This window comes from Salmo trutta, chromosome 4, assembly GCF_901001165.1.
Source record: "Salmo trutta chromosome 4, fSalTru1.1, whole genome shotgun sequence".
In the NCBI taxonomy this organism is placed as follows: domain Eukaryota; kingdom Metazoa; phylum Chordata; class Actinopteri; order Salmoniformes; family Salmonidae; genus Salmo; species Salmo trutta.
This window is the reverse complement of record NC_042960.1, coordinates 3,300,026-3,313,782: the sequence shown is the minus strand read 5'-3', so window position 1 is coordinate 3,313,782 and position 13,757 is coordinate 3,300,026. Positions and strand designations below refer to the sequence as shown.

The 13,757-nt window shown below is 42.4% G+C and overlaps 1 protein-coding gene across 6 annotated transcripts in view; it reads right to left on the bottom strand.

The window, feature by feature from the left end:
- LOC115191661 (myeloid zinc finger 1) overlaps positions 1 to 13,757 on the bottom strand; it is a 47,558-nt gene that overhangs the window by 28,604 nt on the left and 5,197 nt on the right. For 4 of the 6 annotated variants that reach the window (XM_029749477.1, XM_029749475.1, XM_029749473.1 and 1 more), the window contains exons 4-5: positions 11,063 to 11,278; positions 2,087 to 2,296 (exon numbers count right to left, since the gene is read on the bottom strand). In XM_029749477.1, the coding sequence (XP_029605337.1) occupies positions 2,087 to 2,296; positions 11,063 to 11,278 (426 nt within the window). The remainder of the gene's footprint in view (positions 1 to 2,086; positions 2,297 to 11,062; positions 11,279 to 13,757) is intronic. The other 2 variants (XM_029749474.1, XM_029749479.1) reach the window with 2 other exon arrangements.

Genomic DNA, 13,757 nt, shown 5'->3' with positions numbered 1-13,757 from the left:
GTCCAAACTTTTGACAGGTACTGTATACAATAATGGTATTTTTGGGGGGGAACAAACAGCTGACTGAAAACGGGAAGGCCGGGTATTTGTGTGGTTGAGTCCGTTTCTGCCATGGAATTAGGAATTAGAATACACAAATGGACATGAAAGGTTTTATAACAGTATAAAAGGTAAGCCATTTTGGTCAGGGAGTTGGTCAACCATGGGCAGCCAGTGTGCTGCGATAAGATAGTGTAAAACAATGATTTTGAAGATTAACTGCACAGCAAATTCATTAGCTAGCCAGACAGATTAAGTATAATGATATCCAATAATTGTTCAAATTAACTGCCAATATGCCAACATTCCATACAAACAGTGCAGTCAATCCACTGGCTGAAATCAGTTGATGATAAGTCTTATATAAGTTGTAAATGCAATAAGTACTGATATTGTATCATATTACAACATTCACAGCTTTCCAAGAAAACAAACAGTGAGACATGTATGGTCTGTTTATATATATTTTAGAGGCTATTTAAACAAAGTGTATAAAACCTGTATAAACTGCTTACAATTACATGACAATATTTAAGGATAACAATCATTATATTTCTGATATCACATGCCGTACTTTTATAATTCATAAGTAAAAGCAGGAAATGCATCACCTCTGCCTCTACTGCCATCCGTTCCAATTAGACCAGATTGGATTTCTCCCTGACCAAAATGGCTGCCATTCCCACTCCATTCTAGAACTGAGTGTTTACAACATAGTAATTTAATAGGATCTCTATGGTTTCTGCTGAAACATGGACTCTCCAACGTGATGAAACTTTGTTGCTCCTTGCTGAAACAAGTCAGGAGCTGAGGAGAAAATGTGCGTCTTTTGCAATTCAAACAGTTATAACCAATTACCGTCATCCAAAATTCCTTGACAGTCACGGCCCTATCTGTGTCAGTTCTCAATGATAAAGCTTCTGATGTCTTTTCAGATTGCTGGAGTGGGAGAACCTGCGTCCGCACTGTGCACAACTGAAGGGCTTCTCCCCAGTGTGGACGTTCTGGTGCATTTGTAGATGGCTGGCGCACACAAAGCTCTTCTCACACAAGGTGCAGGAGAATGATCGCTTTCTGGTGTGGATGACCGACCGCGTGCCGCCGCAAGTGACTCTCTTGGACAAACTTCTTATTGCAGCTCGGGCAACCGTAAGGTCGTTCTACATTGCCAGGTCTAATATCTGTGGCAAGATTTCTCGAGTGAGAGGAAGTTGTGGAGCTTGGTCTAAAATGGCTGACAGGAAGTGAGGAATGAGCTGGTTGTTGAGCTCCTCTTCCTGGTATTTCAGAGTGTCTATGGAGGCTTAACTCGTTTTGTTGGCCTCACCTACATTTCCTGTGTCAAGATGGGTGGCTGTATTTAAAGAATCTCTTAAGGCGTCTGCATGCTTCCCAGTCGAAAACAGTTCGGTAGAGTTCGTGCATATATTATGACGACATTATGTGACAATTTTGATCATTTTGGACTTCCGTGAGGTTTCTTTTCAGCTGTTCGGGCACAGAATATTTTTTTCTGGAGGCATGCTGAAGTTCAGAGCGGAAGTCTACGCCCCTTCGTTGGCGATTGGTCAACAGTACGGATTCTTCAATAAAGTCATTCAAGAGAGACGACTCGTTTTCATGCAAATTTTTCATTTAAAACTAATGCCCCAAACATCTTAGTTAGATGTCAAATTGCGTGACTAAGATCTCTTCCACAAAAACATAAAAATGTATGACAGATTTCTTGAGTTATCTTAGATTAATTCGAACCATTTTGAGGAAGTGGCTACGGTGTTTCAAAATGGACAAACAGTACAATTGCCGCTTTTTTCTTGTTTTTTAAGACAAGGTCTTTTAAGGGAGTATGCAAGAACACTCCGGTTCGGCTAGGCACCAGCTGAACTGAAGCATGCTGATGCCTTAAGGAGATTGAGGTCCCTATTCATGTCACACTTTTTGTCCAGACTCTGTCTCTCTGCTCTGGGTTCAAATCCTGTGTGTTGCTGGGGTCCTGGTTCACAGTCCCTGTTCCTGACTGGAGGAGGACGGTGTCAAATCCACTGACCTCCATAGCGGTGTTGTTGTTGTTGCCTCTGGGGCCACTGGGCTGGAAGGCGGGGTCCTCTGTGGTGGCTGCAGCTGGTTGGGTGGTTAGCTCTCTGCTGCCTTCCACTGTTCTGGCTGGGTGGCTGATCCTAGAGTCCTGGTCATCTGCTTCTCCCTCCACCTTGATGATCAGCAGGTCTGGTTCCCCTTCCTCTGTCTCTGCTGACTGCTGATGGGGTTAAGTGGGAGAGATGAGTGAGTGACACAGAGCATACACTATCTGCTGAATGGAGATATGGGCATGACATGGGATTTAGTGTAATTCATAGTAGTTGCCTTGTTGTTATTGTGTTATAATCAGTGGTGTAGTGGAGCGTAAACTCCACCTTCTGTATTTTACACATGCCTTTACAAACCTTTGGTGCAAAAATGCATTGAAAGTATAGGGACTGTTACTTTACTCACTGTGTATGGCGATCATCGTTTACCAACCATATTCTTTTACCACTACATCACTAGTTATAATGTGCTGACATACACGTCTATACAGACATAACCTCATCACCAGGCGGAAGTGTCTGGTGTGCGAGACTAAAACAGACAGTTTGAAATCGGCTGTAAAAATTGGGACTTACAGTTAAGTTCGGAAGTTTACATACACCTTAGACAAATACATTTAAACTCAATTTCACAAATCCTGACATTTAATCCTAGTAAAAAATCCCTGTCTTAGGTCAGTTAGGATCACCACTTCATTTTAAGAATGTGAAATGTCAGAATAATAGTAGAGAGAATTATTTATTTCAGCTTTTATTTCTTTCATCACATTCCCAGTGGGTCAGAAGTTTACATACACTCAATTACAATTTGGTAGCATTGCCTTTAAAATAATTGAACTTGGGTAAAACATTTCAGGTAGCCTTCCACAAGCTTCCCACAATAAGTTGGGTGAATATTGGCCCATTCCTCCTGACAGAGCTGGTGTAACAGTCAGGTTTGTAGGCCTCCTTGCTCGCACACGCCTTTTCAGTTCTGCCCACAAATGTTCAATAAGATTGAGGTCAGGGCTTTGTGATGGCCACTTCAATACCTTGACTTTGTTTTCCTTAGGCCATTTTGCCACAACTTTGGAAGTATGCTTGGGGTCATTTGTCCATTTGGAAGACCTATTTGCGACCAAGCTTTAACTTCCTGACTGATGTCTTGAGATGTTGCTTCAATATATCCACATAATTTTCTTTCCTCTTGAAGCCATCTATTTTGTGAAGTGCACCAGTCCCTCCTGCAGCAAAGCACCCCCACAACATGATGCTGCCACCCCCGTGCTTCACGGTTGGGATGGTGTTCTTTGGCTTGCAAGCCTCCCCCATTTTTCCTCCAAACATAACAATGGTCATTATGGCCAAACAGTTCTATTTTTGTTACATCAGACCCGAGGACATTTCTCCAAAAAGTACAATCTTTGTCCCCATGTGCAGTTGCAAACCGTAGTCTGGCTTTTTTATGGCGGTTTTGGAGCAGTGGCTTCTTCCTTCCTGAGCGGCCTTTCAGGTTATGTCGATATAGGACTCATTTTACTGTGGATATAGATACTTTTGTGCCTGTTTCCTCCAGCATCTTCACAAGGTCCTTTGCTGTTCTGGGATTGATTTGCACTTTTCGCAACAAAGTACGTTCATTCTAGGAGACAGAACGCGTCTCCTTCCTGAGTGGTATGACGGCTGCATGGTCCCATGGTGTTCATACTTGCTTACTATTGTTTGTACAGATGAACGTGGAACCTTCAGGCATTTGATAATTGCTCCCAAGGATGAACCAGACTTGTGGAGGTGTACAATTTTTTTTCTGAGGTCTTGGCTGATTTCTTTTGATTTTCCATTGATGTCAAGCAAAGAGGTACTGAGTTTGAAGGTAGCCCTTGAAATACATCAACAGGTACACCTCCAATTGACTCAAATCAGAAGCTTCTAAAGCGATGACATAATTTTCGGGAATTTTCCAAGCTGTTTAAAGGCACAGTCAACTTAGTGTATGTAAACTTCTGACCCACTGGATTTGTGATACAGTGAATTATAAGTGAAATAATCTGTCTGTAAACAATTGTTGGAAAAATTACTTGTCATGCACAAAATAGATGTCCTAACCGACTTGCCAAACTATAGTTTGTTAACAAGAAATGTGTGGAGTGGTTGAAAAACGAGTTTTAATGACTCCAACATAAGTGTATGTAAACTTCCGACTTCAACTGTACCTCATCACTTGTAGCATCCATATGCTTTGATGGAGAGACATCCTCTTGGTCCACGTCTATGGGCTGTCTGTCTCTTGGTATGCTGCTGTTCCCAAAACTCCTGTTGGAAAGTCTGTTTCTGCTTTGCCAAGTAGGTCCTGGAAATAAAGGGGGAGGTTAATTTGACCCCATCCATCAATGGTGTTTTACAAAGAACAAAGCAAACAAAATACCTTCATTGACGTATGTTATGTGTCAATAGAGCTAGAAGGATCCTAGCTGTGTTGACAGGACAAAGTCAGCATGATACGTCATATATGGAATGTCAATAATACTGCTGGGCCCTAACTGTTCTGACATTACATAAATCATGGATGTATTATACTTGCTTTGAACTTTGTAAAACACATTTGATGGATTGGATCAATTGAAGATTCATGTAATTTAGTCTATGTGCACTGTCAAATTCATCATCATCACCAACCTGTTGTTGCCGTCTCTCGATGGTTGTGTCTGTTTAGCAGGCGTATTCCATGGAAGCGGTTGTGGACGGACCCCTCTGAAAACCTTGTTCTCTCAGATCGAAACCTCGCGATCTGAAGTTCCAAAAATTTCATTTTCCTTCGGAGAAATTCGTTGTCCTTGTGGCTTTGGGACATCTCCATGTGTACAACCGCATAGCCATCGTCAACAACTTTGCAGATTTCGGCTACAGCAGCGTTGGCTAGCACCTCCATGATTGAGGCTATCTGCGCCTGGAACTCGACCACGGAACCCGACATTGTCCCCGACGTTTTGTCCCCATTTTCAATATGAAAACAGTCTTTATGTTTTATATATTATGACGATATACAGTTATCTAGCAAGCTATTCAAACAAATACAATAATATCAGAAACTTAACATCGATAGCTAGCTAGCTTTGTTTGTAACGTTAGCTTGCTGTTGAGATTATTTTTCCTATTCCTCATCATCACTTTCATGTAAACATATGCGCCACCTACTGTACAGGAGTGCTCCACCACAACAATGTTGTAGCTATTATAAACATGATATTTGGTGTAAACAATATTCCATGATTTAAAAATAAATAAAGCATTACACTATTTGTGGTATTTCTATTATAAATAGTAAACAGTAAATATATCTTGTTGAGAGGCAAAGGGACATTTTAATTCTTAATTACTGTACTTTGGTTCACCACTGCAACAATATAAATTCATAAGGATGTTTAGAATTTTCACCTGTTTTAACTCAGACATTATCAATCCACTCTGGACCAAGCATCCAGCTAGTTGACCTAAATACACAACCACTACACAGAGAGGGTAGCGTTAAATGTGGAAACCAATCAAACTGTCAAAAACACATGGACCCAGTTTTCATATGAAAACCCCAGAAGTGTGGAGTCATTCCTCTTAAACTATGGCCAGGAGTTTTTCACTGGTCTGATCACAGGAAAAACTCCTGGCCTTGTCAATCATTGCACCAGGTGGAGTAGTGTGAAGTTGCCCATAGAAGCTGATCTTGGGTTCGTTTTTGATTTTTCTTTCACTAATAGTTAAGGTTAGGATTGGGGGAGAGGAATCTGATCCTAGATATGTACCTAGGAGAGTGTTGACTGTTTGTAGCACTTCCCGCAGTAGACACATTGAAACGGTTTCCCTCCAGTGTGCACCCTCTCATGCATCTTCAGTTGTTGGCTGTGGGAGAAGTGCTTGGAGCAGTGGCTGCACCGGAGCTGCCTCTTGGGCGAGCGAGACCTTAGCTGTTGCGGCTGATTTTTAATGCCTTTCGGGTCTCTGTTGAAATTTGCGAAGGTGGCTTGCTTCCTTCTTCAGGGAACCTGGCAGAGAGTAACCGTTGGGGATGAAAAGTTGTTTCGGGTGGACAGCCCATTGAAATCTGGCAACTTGAACCCAATGGCGATTTTAGCATGTAAATCTTGGTTGGGCAAACCCCCCAAAAATTGGGGGTGCATGCCAGCAAAGCCACTACTCAACACAACACTAAACAATACATTAATTGCACTATAACAGTGACAAACAGGGCCCACAAATTGTTAGGGCCTACATAAAGCTGTCTCAACAGCAGAGTCCCAACAGCAGTCCCAACACCTTACCACTGCTACACTTGGCTATCAGCAGAGCCTTGTCTGGCAGCGAAACAGTTAATCCAGCCTCATTTACTGCCTTTTATCTGCTTGTCGTCCCCTAATGCCCTAGTTTGTACATCTCAATTGTCAGTAGAAACCACATTTGTTTAAGCAAGTCAGCCATATCAGCTTGTTTTTTAAAGAGGAAATCCGTAATTTCGATTAAGACATTAATAAGCGAGCTGGGACGGACATGGTCAACTATTTGTTCAGCACATTTGAAATGTATAGCGACAGAATTCAGAACATGGGCCGTTGTTACAGTGTTCTCCCTGTGCACCAAGTCAGAACCGTAGGATAAATAAAGGGGACATTTAAGCAGACAATGAAAGCTCTTACAATATCCGATGATTACATTTCTCTAAAACAGGTTATAGGCTACATGTGCACCACCAAGTCAGAACAGTAGGTGAAATTTAAGAGGGGAAAATAGACCACATTATTAGGGTGAGGCACATGGGCTACTAACAGCTTCCTACACAACATACACTTAGAATTACTTTCTTAGCTACAGTATACATATCTCTCTGTCATATTACATCATTTATGTAGCAGCATACAAGTTATTTTTGGACTCACCTTGTTGTGCTGTGCTCACTTGAACAGGAAGGTGGCGTGGCGGTCCTTCGTGGGCAAATTTTGTCATCAAAGTCGGGCATTCTCTGGATTGATGGTGCTTTCAAGACAACTGGGAACTCGAAGAAAAAAAACAAGGTTGAATCATGATGACGTCAGTGATCTTCAGGTCGTAGCTCTAGAAAGAGACCTGAGTTCCTGATTTACAATTCCAAGTTAGATGACCTTTCAAAACGTATTTCCCAGTCGGAGCTTGAGTTCTCAGTTGTCTTGAACTCACTGAAGTCAGATTTTCCAGTTCTGAGTTAACAGTTGTTTTGAGCGCAGCATAAATCATGTTGGATTGACAGCATGGCCAATACGGAATGTTTATCATTTTAAATTTGGAAAAGACAACCTTAAACCGAAAATTGGGACCACACACCCACTCCACTGAATAGCAGGCTAGTGATTGCTTTGCAATCCTTGCAGTTAGCCACTGATCCCTTCCAAACCACTAATTGTTGAATTTGCGATTTCCAACTTGTTGTGTAATGTTTGTGTCCAATGGCCGATACATTCTACCTCTAATTTGTCTTCATTATTTCTCTTCATTTGACAAGGATTAAAAAGGATTTGCCAGTAGATTGTTGACTTGATTCATGATGATGACTGCCAGCTAAGATTGTGAAAGTATGATGTTGACATGATCATTCCAATCAAAGCAACTGTACATATAATGTGATTTGATGTCATATTATCTGTGGCCAATGACCTTGAGCCTTCTTGGATGGGCACTTCTAATGTAACTCTATTGCAGCACACAAGGGGCTTGAATTTTTGAGCTCTACCCTTAGATTTGTCAGTGACGTAGTGTCCCCATTAGTGACAGAACACTGAGCCAAATGTTATTTTTTACATTGTTTGCAAACTGATATACGACACGTATTAATGCCAAAATAACATGCACAACAGGTACCCCCCCCCAATTTGTATTTTTATTTTATTAAAAAAATGTGGGTCTCAAAACAGGTGGGGCAGTGACTGCTTGAACCTCAACCCTACAGTTCCCCATAGCGCTGCGTTGTGAGTGTCAGGCGGACACTTCTCTGTCTGTCCAGATTCTATTCCCCCTCTGTGGCCTGAAAAGCGGAGGGAGGAATTAAGTAGACAGGCATGATCTCTACAAAGCTCTCAAACAAATACATGTCTATTATAACTCAGTTATTATGAGGCTATATTATTGATCCAATGGATTGAATTAAGTTGTTCATGTACTGATTTAACTCATTGACACAGAACATATGAAGCTTATCTGTTCTCAAAACATTAAAACTAATATTGGACTGCAATAATTCCCTGTACTTTTGAAAGGAAAATGTTATTTCCTTCGATCTGCCTGATTTCATTTGGAAGTAATGTGAGAATATATATAGATAGGGTCAATATATATTTAGGGTTAATCTACAGTATATAGGGTCAATATACACTACCGGTCAAACGTTTTAGAACACCTACTCATTCAAGGGTTTTTCTTTATTTTTACTATTTTCTACATTGTAGAATAATAGTGAAGACATCAAAACTATGAAATAACACATATGGATTCATGTAGTAACCAAAAAAGTGTTAAAGAAATCAAAATATATTTTAAATTTGAGATTCTTCAAATAGTCACCCTTTGCCTTGATGACAGCTTTGCACTCTCTTGGCCTCTTGGCATTCTCTCAACCAGCTTCATGAGGTAGTCACCTGGAATGCATTTCAATTAACAGGTGTGAAAAGACAGGTGTAAAAGACCAATTAAAAGACCAAAAGACCAACAGGTGTAAAATACCAAGTCCATATTATGACAAGAACAGCTCAAATAAGCAAAGAGAAATGACAGTCCATCATTACTTTAAGACATGAAGGTCAGGCAAGACGAAACATTTCAAGAACTTTGAAAGTTTCTTCAAGTGCAGTCGCAAAAACCCTCAAGGGCTATGATGAAACTGACTCTCATGAGGACCGCCACAGGAATGGAAGACCCAGAGTTACCTCTGCTGCAGAGGATAAGTTCATTAGAGTTACCAGCCTCAGAAATTGCAGCCCAAATAAATGCTTCACAGAGTTCAAGTAACAGACACATCTCAACATCAACAGTTCAGAGGAGACTGTGTGAATCAGGCCTTCATGGTCGAATTACTGCAAAGAAACCACTACTGAAGGACACCAATAAGAAGAAGAGACTTGCTTGGGCCAAGAAACACGAGCAATGGACATTAGACCAGTGGAAATGTGTCCTTTTGTCTGTAGTCCAAATGTGAGATTTTTGGTTCCATCCGCAGTGTCTTTGAGATGTGGTGTGGGTGAACGGATGATCTCCGCATGTGTATTTCCCTCCTTAAAGCATGGAAGAGGATGTGTTATGGTGTGGGGGTGCTTTGCAGGTGACACTGTCTGTGATTTATTTATAATTCAAGGCACACTTACCCGGCATGGCTACCACAGCATTCTGCAGCGATAAGCAATCCCATTTGGTAGCACCTGCTTTCCATATGCTGTGTATCCCTCATTTACTCAAGTGTTTTTTGGCAGTTACCTGTATATTTAAGGTCAATCTCTATAGGGTAAAGAAGCACCATGGAATTATTTGAAAAATATTATTTATTGATGGAATTATAGGAATGAATAAATAAACAGCAATAGCCATTGGTGAAATTGGTACCAAAGAACAGAATGTTTTTCACTCTCACAGTACATTTTCAGTATCTGCTTTAACTTTAGTGTGAGGCACGCAGTATTATTAGTAGAACACAACCATGATCAACCTTAACAGTCAATGTGAGTGATGCTGTTGGCCTTAAAGAAGCCAAGAAAACGGAACAGTCTTTGTAGATAATGTAAATATGAACCACGTTGTATTGTAGACGTATGAGACCAGAGCAAACATCCTGCAGGCATATGACTACGATAGAACCAATGACGTTTGAATTCATGATATTGCTATAACAGCTTTTTTCAATAGGAATCTCTTGCTTCTGTCAGTTCTCAATGATGAAGCTTCTGATGCCTTTTCAGATTGCCAGAGTGGGAGAACCTGCGCCCGCACTGTGCACAACTGAAGGGCTTCTCCCCAGTGTGGACGTTCTGGTGCACTTGGAGCTTGCTGGGGGACACAAAGCTCTTCTCACACAAGGTGCAGGCGTATCCCCGCTTTCTGGTGTGGACGACGACGTGCTGCTGCAAGTCGCTCTCGTGGACAAACGTCTTATGGCAGCTTGGGCAACCGTACGGTTGTTCTACGGTGCCAGGTGTAACATCTGTGGCGAGAATACTCAAGTGAGAGGAAGTTGTTGCACTTGGTCTAAAATGGCCATCAGGAAGTGAGGAATGAGCTGGTTCTTGAGTTCCTCTTCCTGGTATTTCAGAGTGTCTATGGAGGCTTGCCAACGAGTGCCAACTAAATTTGTTGGCCTCACCGGCATTTTCTGTGCCAAAATGCATGCCTGTATTTTTCTCTGTGTGCCGGAAGCTGGGTGAAACCAATTGCGTAGTGTCTCTCATCGAATCGGGGTGTACGGGGCGAATCGTTGGTGCATTCCCCTCAAACACTCCCACTCCCTGCCAATTTCCAGTCCCATTGATCTGTGGTGTAGTAGCTGTACCCACCTGACCCCACTCTAAATCTCTATCTACCTGCTGTCCACTGGATACAGAGTCAATCACTATCACATGTTCTGATGAGGAATGGAATGACTTGGGGGAAAACCTGTGGTTTTCTAACCCTACACTTCTCATTTCTATGTCTGAGCTAGTCTGTGTTTCTGGGCCCACTGGGCCACTCCCTAGGTCCATTACTTTAGTGTGAGCAGCAGAAGTGCCATCGTTAGTCGCTACTGCCTCTCTCCACACCTGGTTTAAAGAATCTCTTAGGAGAGTGAGGTCCCTGTTCATGTCACACTTTGTGTCCAGACTCTGTCTCTCTGCTCTGGGTTCAAATCCTGTGTACTGCTGTGATCCCTGGTTAACATTCCCTGTTTCTGATTGGAAGACGACGTCAGATCCACTGACCTCCATAGCGGTGTTGATGTAGTTGTTGTTGCCTCTGGGGCCACTGGACTGAATGGCAGGGTCCTCTGTGGTGGCTGCAGTCAGTTGGGTGGTTAGCTCTCTGCTGCCCTCCACTGTTCTGGTTGGGTGGCTGGACCTAGAGTCCTGGTCATCAGCTTCTCCCTCCACCTTGATGATGAGCAGGTCTGGTTCCCCTTCCTCTGTCTCTGCTGACTGCTGATGGGGTTAAGTGGGAGAGATGAGTGAGTGAGACAGATCATACACTATCTACTGAATGGAGATATGGACATGACAATCGATTTTGTGAAATTCATTGCAGTTTCCTTGTTATTGTGTTCTTATCAGTGGAGAACTGGAGGGTATACTTGTATTTTGCGCAAAAACCTTTAAAAGACATTGGGTAAAAGTAAATTTATCCACTGATACAAATATAATTGTACATATACACTATACATACAAAAGTATGTGGACACCCCTTCAAATTAGTGGATTTGGCTATTTCTGCCACTCCCGTTGCTGATAGGTATAAAAAATCAAGGACACCGCCATGCAATCTCCAGAGACAAACACTGGCAGTAGAATGGCTTTACTGAAGAGCTCAGTGACTTTCAATGTGGCACCGTCATAGGATGCCACCTTTCCAACAAATCAGTTCATCAGTGGCCTGCTGAGTGGCGCAGTGGTCTAAGGCACTGCATCGCAGTGATAGCGGTGCCATCTAGAGATTCTGGGTTCGAATCCAGGCTCTGTCACAGACGGCCGCGGCCAGGAGGCGCACAATTGACCCAGGGTTGATTTTAAATCAGTTTGTTTAAATTTATGCCCTGCTAGAGCTGCCCCGGTCAACTGCAAATGCTGTTATTATGAAGTGGAAGTGGTAGGCCGTGAAGTGGGAGGACACACAAGCTCACAGAACGGGACAGCCGAGTGCTGAAGCGTGTAATAATCATCTGTCCTCGGTTGCAACACTCACTACCGAGTTCCAAACTGCTTCTGGAAGCAACGTCAGCACAATAACTGTTGGTCGGGAGCTTTATGAAATGGGTTTCCATGGCCGAGCAGCCGCACACAAGCCTAAGATCACCAAGTGCCGACTGGAGTGTTGTAAAGCTCGCCGCCATTGGACTCTGGAACAGTGGAAACGTGTTCTCTGGAGTGCTTCACCATCTGGCAGTCCGACGGACTAATCTGGGTTTGGCAGATACCAGAAGAACGCTACCTGCCCCAATGCATAGTGCCAACTGTAAAGTTTGGTGGAGGAAGAATAATGGTTTCGGGCTGTTTTTCATGGTTCGGGCTATGCCCCTTAGTTCCAGTGAAGGGAAATCTTAACGCTATAGCATACAATGACATTGTAGACGATTCTGTGCTTCCAAATTTGTGGCAACAGTTTGGGGAAGGCCGTTTCCTGTTTCAGCATGACAATGCCCCCGTGCACAAAGCGAAGTCCATACAGAAATAGTTTGTCGAGATCGGCGTGGAAGAACTTGACTGGCCTGCACAGAGCCCTGACCTCAACCCCACCTTTGGGATGAATTGGAACGCTGACTTCGAGCCAGGCAAATCACCCAACATTAGTGCCCGACATCACTAATGCTCTTGTGGCTAAATGGAAGCAAGTCCCCGCAACAATGTTCCCGCATCTTGTGGAAAGCCTTCCCAGAAGAGTGGAGGCTATTATAGCTGCAAAGGGGGGACCAACTCCATATTAATGCCCATGATTTTGGAATGAGATGCTCAACGAGCAGGTGTCCACATACTTTTGGTAATGAGTGTATATTAAAAGACAGCGTTTTCATGAATTTGATTACATATTCTTGAATCCCATTCAAAAACAGCGAGGGACATGATCCAGGAAGTAGGCAGGACTTTCAAGTCACATGTGCCAAATACAATGGGTGTAGATTTTGGGATCTATTAAATCAGATCCACTTTCGCCGACATCCACATAGCGGTTATTTTGGCGTGTCGGAGGTAGAACTGCGTTAGAGCTGTCAAATCCATAAGCGGCTCCTGCCATTATACCTAAAGTGGACATCACCATTGGTTGCTCAGAGTTAGATTAAGAGAAATCCCATGCAGCCTTGTTTACAAGTTCGAACACTGGAATGTGAGATGTAATCTACACCTTGATTAGGCTGATTGAAATCCTCATTATTTTGTTTAATAGCCTACACTTTCACGCTCCGAACTTCTAACGCAAGTGGGGCGGGTGTGGCTTTGTGACAATGATAGCAAGACCAGCTGCTCACCGATTTGACGGCTACAACTCCAACATAGTTCCACCTTGAACACAGCCAGGTTAACCAGCCAGGTTAACGCCAGATCTGATTGAATCCAGGCCTTTACTATGAAATGTTTGCTTACGAGCCCTTCCCAACGATGCAGAGTAAAAATATATATTTAAAAAATACAAATATATATAAATACAAAAAAATAATAAAAATAAATAACAATAAAAATAATGTATTGCTATAACCTAACTAACATAAAGGTTATCCATAGATTGTTTTCCATAGGAATTTCTTGCTACTGTGTCTTAGGCTGGCACAATTACCCTATAACCCTGTAACCGATGGCTATGGATGAAGACTGTCATGAAAATTAAATTAACTGTCATAACCGCTAAAAAATGTCAATTCATGTTTTTTTGTGGATCGAACAGCTGACAGAAAATAGGACGGTTAGGCATTAG